At 40.2% G+C, this 5,128-nt stretch overlaps 1 protein-coding gene across 1 annotated transcript; it reads right to left on the bottom strand.

The window, feature by feature from the left end:
• On the bottom strand, positions 1-3,599 carry LOC136521834 (uncharacterized). Its single transcript, XM_066515596.1, has 8 exons — positions 3,200-3,599; positions 2,933-3,073; positions 2,717-2,809; positions 2,510-2,636; positions 1,766-1,869; positions 1,396-1,476; positions 576-661; positions 1-465 (listed from the first exon to the last, which is right to left on the bottom strand). The coding sequence occupies exons 1-8, from the start codon at positions 3,569-3,571 to the stop codon at positions 246-248; spliced, it is 1,224 nt and encodes a 407-aa protein (XP_066371693.1). The 5' UTR covers positions 3,572-3,599; the 3' UTR covers positions 1-245.
• Between the last annotated feature and the right edge of the window lie 1,529 nt (positions 3,600-5,128).

Here is a 5,128-nt window from a genome sequence, read left to right on the forward strand (position 1 = left end):
TCAGAAGGGTATTTGAACCACGTTTGTGAGAATCCAAAAATTTTCTTCGACATTAGCAGTAATAGCTCACATCAGTGACAACTGAAAAAAAAATCTACAGCACTGAACTGAAGATTTAGTGACCTATAAAGAAAGGAAAAACTCATTGACAAGCTGATCAGCTCCTAAATTCTACAAGAAGAATGAAAAACAGCCTTCCACTTGAAGGGCATACCATGCTCCTCTGCTATTGTGAGTTCCTTTCCCTATATGCAGTTTCTATTGTGTCTCTGTTTTCGAGTTATTGATCGGCCTAGACGAACCCGCCTGACAGTGAGAGCATCCAGCAAGATACCTAACGAGCACTCCACTGCCTCAGCTTGCTTTTCCAACTCAAATGCGCTGAGCTCAGGCCGCAAGTTCAACTCCCAGAGGAGGCCAGCTGCAGCTGCCGCAGTGCAGGTACGATCCCACGCAGGCTGCGGCCTGTTCAGGTTTATAAAGGAACATAGTATGCACAAATAAGCATTTGAAAAGGGGGCAAAGGTAACGACAAATGAAAGAGACGATAAGAACAAATAAAGCTTTTAGCTCACCGTAGTTTATGCATCACTGAGGCACAAAGTGTAGATAGTGCGATACAAGGTATATCTTCATCTCCCCATATTGCAGTCCATCTCTCCTGTACAAGATAAAAGATATTAGGTCATATTTAGCTACTTGTATCTCACATGTGAACATACCTACTTGGTAATTGGAGTCCAAATCTTAAAACTCCTGATTGGATAGTGGCAAGTGCCATGCAACCCAACCCTATTCTACATCAATCCAAATGTAGTCTGCTTTTGGATTGTTCTGAATGGTTTTTGGTCAAGGATTTGCAAGTACAGATTTGTAGGAACTTATCAAGAATCATCTACGAAATTATACAATCTAAAGGCTAAAGTTAAAACTTTAGATGTGAAACCTACAAGATTACCATGCAGCCCTGCAGGTATGAGAAATACCACACTATTGTATGTCTAGTTCCATCAGATATCATTTATCATTAAACCTCTACTTAAATTGAGCCAAATTCATAAAATAAAAGTATTTGACATAATAGTCAAGAACTAAACCTTTGAAGTTCATTCTATACTCCAGATTCGTTGCTAAAGGGGCATCTATTTTGGGACGGAGGGAGTATGTACCAAACTTTGGAGTCTTGGCCAAATATTTAATAATAATGTACACATCCATCGATTTAGTTGAATGTGAATGAATTCAACAAGTGGGACAAACATGTCTGTGTAAATGTAATCGACATGCCAGACCCAGCAGCCAGCAGAAGAAATATTTGCAATTCTGTGTTTACTGGTAGTCTAGACAGCCTAATAAAGAATGCTTGGGCCAAATGAGAAATGCATTGAACTGTACCTTCAACCTTCTGTACAGCGCAGCAGAATTACTCCAGGTACCATCAAGCAAAACAAAATTGAAAGGTTCATCCTGCAAACTCTGCATTGCAGAAGTTAAATCATTACCATTTGCCCAAATGTTGAAAGTTGATAGAGGAATTAGTTCCAAAAACCACTACATACTCAACGAATTGAATCATTATGGATACTTGATATGATGGATGAAAGGTGCTCATGAAAAAAAAATCCACATGGAATATATATGTATAAAAGAAGGGAGCACTTCATGAAAAAATCCACACGGAATATATGTAGGAGTATAAAAGAAGGGAGCACTACTACTTTGCTGCAGTGGAAATCATGGAATGCCATCGAAAAACAAACACTACCTCATGAAGGTCAGATGTCAAGGACAAACCATCAAATTCAAGGTCTTTAACTGTCTTGGGGGTGGTACTCTTGTTTGGATATAGAACTGAGATCTTCCCCTTTCCTGAACGAACACCACATCAGAATAGAAGTGAGACATTTATGAAGAGAAGGGGAAAAACACATGTCCTAGCTGAAGATAGAAATATGACTTATGCTAAATGATTGATTCGTGCAGAAATCTTCTGCAGATCACACAAAAGTAAATGCATTCTGCATTCATTTACACGAAATATCAATTTGTACCATAGACAATAATGCATCAAAGGATGCAGTTTCATGCTGTTAGGACCAGGTCAAGCACACAATGCATCAGTAGAACAGTTCACAGTGATCAAAATACGTGCAAAGAGAGAAAGAAAAACAAACAATGCACAAAATTTCAATGTGAAAACTACATTAACAGAACCATAGAATCCTGAATGTCAGTAAATATGGACAGTTACAGGCCCCAATCTCCATTTCTCATAAACATGACAACCCACAGTGAAAGAGGTAACACAAGGGACACATTCATTTAAAATATGTTGAATATTCCAAATTAGTCCATACATTATGATATATCATGTTATAAATCAGCAAGTGCACCTGAAAAATCTAAACTACCACACAGAAAATGAATAAATCAAGATCTAGCAAGCTCTTAAAACAATATCATTCAACAATTTATATGTTTGAGAAATCAAGGATGGTTCCAAGATCACCTGAACTCTGAAATGCATCCCACATGATATCCTCATGCTCTTGGATACCAAAGAGGCATAACTGTGCAGCTTGGATGCCAAATACTTGCCAGAGTAACTTTCCTGTGTTATTCTGGCGCAAAAAATCCTGTAGAAAGAAATATGGTTACACATAATAGGAGGAAATAATAAGAGAGTACTGCACAACCCTCTATGGACAGGACAGACCTTTGGGTGCATATATAGCCAGAATTTCATCCCCTTCCAAAGATTGCAAGGAACAATATTTGTGCACATACAGTCTTCAGTTGGTAGCCAGCACTGCAATTTCAGAGACAGACGGATCACTTAACCACACAATTGGAAGGAGAGGAATCAAGAAAGTTGTGCGCAGCACTGCTCAAGCGCTTGCATTGTTGAGGTTGGACTTGGACACCACACTACCTTCTGGCACAGATACCCTCTGCACCCTAGCAAACGGCAGCCAATCTGCCGCGCGGAGAAGTACTGCAGCTTCTGGTCAGAGTCGGCGAGCCTCTCGTAGACAGCCCTGTGCTTCTTGTCCTCCACGTCCTTGAAATTGCCCTGCAAAATCCAGAAAAATCAAACCAAGATGCGTCAGCTCGACTCCTGCTGTGCGCGCACAGAAGCCAACCTCCAAAGTCTAGGGGTTGGTAATAAAACAATAAGGAGGGAGGGAGATGACGTCACCTTTAGCTTCGAGCCGACGCCGCCGAAGCGCATCTTCTCGCCGGCGGCGGCCTCCATCTCGAGCAGCTCGTGGATTACACTGGCCACCGCGGCCGGGAGCGGCGAGGAGGTGCCCCAGCGCCGCCACTCCTCGTGGCTCACATCACCCCAATCTCCGGCGGCGGCGGCGGCGGCGACGGCCGTGGGGAGGGCTTCGTCCTCCGCTTCCACCTTCTCTTCGACCGCTGCCGGATCGGTGGAGAAGGCCATGAGGGAGCGCGCGAGGGGAGGCGCCCGCCGCAGTAGGGGATCCCGCAGTAGGAGGGGCAGTGGGAGGCTGCGGTGGAAGGCGAGGGCACCGATGGAGGAGACGGGAGGAATAAGAGCAAGCATTTTTTTACTTCGCTACAATCAGCCTATGTTTTTGCTCGTGTCGACGCAAATGAGAAACGGCGGGCATTTGCCTGGGCGTTCATTTCCAGAATCCAGTCAGACTAGTGGCAACTGGCAAGGGGCGTAAACAGATGGATGGAATAACGGCTGTGGATAGCTGAAGTATTTATCATATTTTTTTGAAACGATTTTTTTTTTGAAACGAAAGTATTATCATATTTGGTTAAGAACTTAGAGAGAATTCATTGTGAGCCATTAAAAAAGATCGTAATTTCTTGAGAGCCATTGAAAAAGTTCGACGGACTGCTCTAACTTTTTTTTTTTTTGCCCTCTATGCGACTACCGTCAGATTGGGCTCTAACGGTGTCAAACTGCAGGTGTAAAAAGTCAAAAATACCCTTATGTCTAAATATGCCATTAATTTTTTAAGTATCTTAACGACTTCAAATTGAAAACTTAAAACTAGAAATTTGTAGATCTCGTCGAGATCTATAATTTTCATATAAAAATTATCTTCATTTAATACCGTAAAAAAAGATAATCATATCTTTTTTTGCGGAATTAAATAAAGATAATTTTTATATAAAAATTATAGATCTCGACGAGATCTACGACTTTCTAGTTTTGAGTTTTTTCATTTGAAGTCGTTAAGATGCTTAAAAAATTAATGGCATATTTAGACCTAAGTGTATTTTTGACTTTTCACACCTACAGTTTGATACCGTTAGAGCCCAATCTAACGACAATGTCATGGAGGACAAAAAAAAAATTGGAGCAGTGATACTGAAGTCTACCGAACGTTTTTAGTGACTCATAGGGAATTGCAATCTTTTATAATGGCTCACAGGACATCCCTCGAGAACTTAAGATATCAATAGACATCGATATCATATATGTATATATAAAATTTGAGTACCTAAATACAATAGGGTACGAATATTAAATCTTTATATTCAAAATACGGTATGCTTTAAAGCCTTTGATTGGTCGGTCAAAAAATATAAGTACCATTTGTACCTTTACCAGCCGCTGACACGCGCAATAGTTATGTGACTAAATTGATGAAGCTCATTTTTGTATAGAATATTGTGAAAGAGATAAAAACACATACATGAGTTTCTTTCCTAAAATCATTTGATTATAAATGAATAAAGTTGTTTCATAAAAAGGGTGCCACTGTCTACTTTGTCATTGACGACGGAATGTAAAAAAATAAACATGTTGGAAGTTGACTTCGCGACGGAATGTACAAAAATAAACATGTTGGAAGTTGACTTCGCTAAAGGTACCTTTCGATGATAGAACATCTGAATTACTATACGTATTATACAAAGGTAGACTCACGAAGATAGCATTGATAGGGCTAATCGTACATTCGAAGTATAAAGTTGTGTGTTCTAATGTGATGAAGTTGCTTCTTTCTTAGTGTTTGGGCTCACGATCAGAATGGCCACTACCGAAGAAACTGAAACTTTTCATTACTGGATAAATCTGTTCAATTTGTATAATTCTAGGTATATGTGAATGGAATAAAAGGGAGTGTAATGTGTGTTGATT

This window comes from Miscanthus floridulus, chromosome 18 (assembly GCF_019320115.1).
Source record: "Miscanthus floridulus cultivar M001 chromosome 18, ASM1932011v1, whole genome shotgun sequence".
Taxonomy (NCBI): domain Eukaryota; kingdom Viridiplantae; phylum Streptophyta; class Magnoliopsida; order Poales; family Poaceae; genus Miscanthus; species Miscanthus floridulus.

What these genes read in the sequence shown, in the direction of transcription:
- LOC136521834 (XM_066515596.1), bottom strand. Translation starts at nt 3,571, where the DNA reads ATGCTTGCTCTTATTCCTCCCGTCTCCTCCATCGGTGCCCTCGCCTTC. An exon ending in GCGTCGGCTCGAAGCTAAAG is followed by an intron (nt 3,074 to 3,199) that starts GTGACGTCATCT and finishes TGGATTTTGCAG; the next exon opens with GGCAATTTCAAGGACGTGGA. An exon ending in GGCTATATATGCACCCAAAG is followed by an intron (nt 2,637 to 2,716) that starts GTCTGTCCTGTC and finishes TTCTTTCTACAG; the next exon opens with GATTTTTTGCGCCAGAATAA.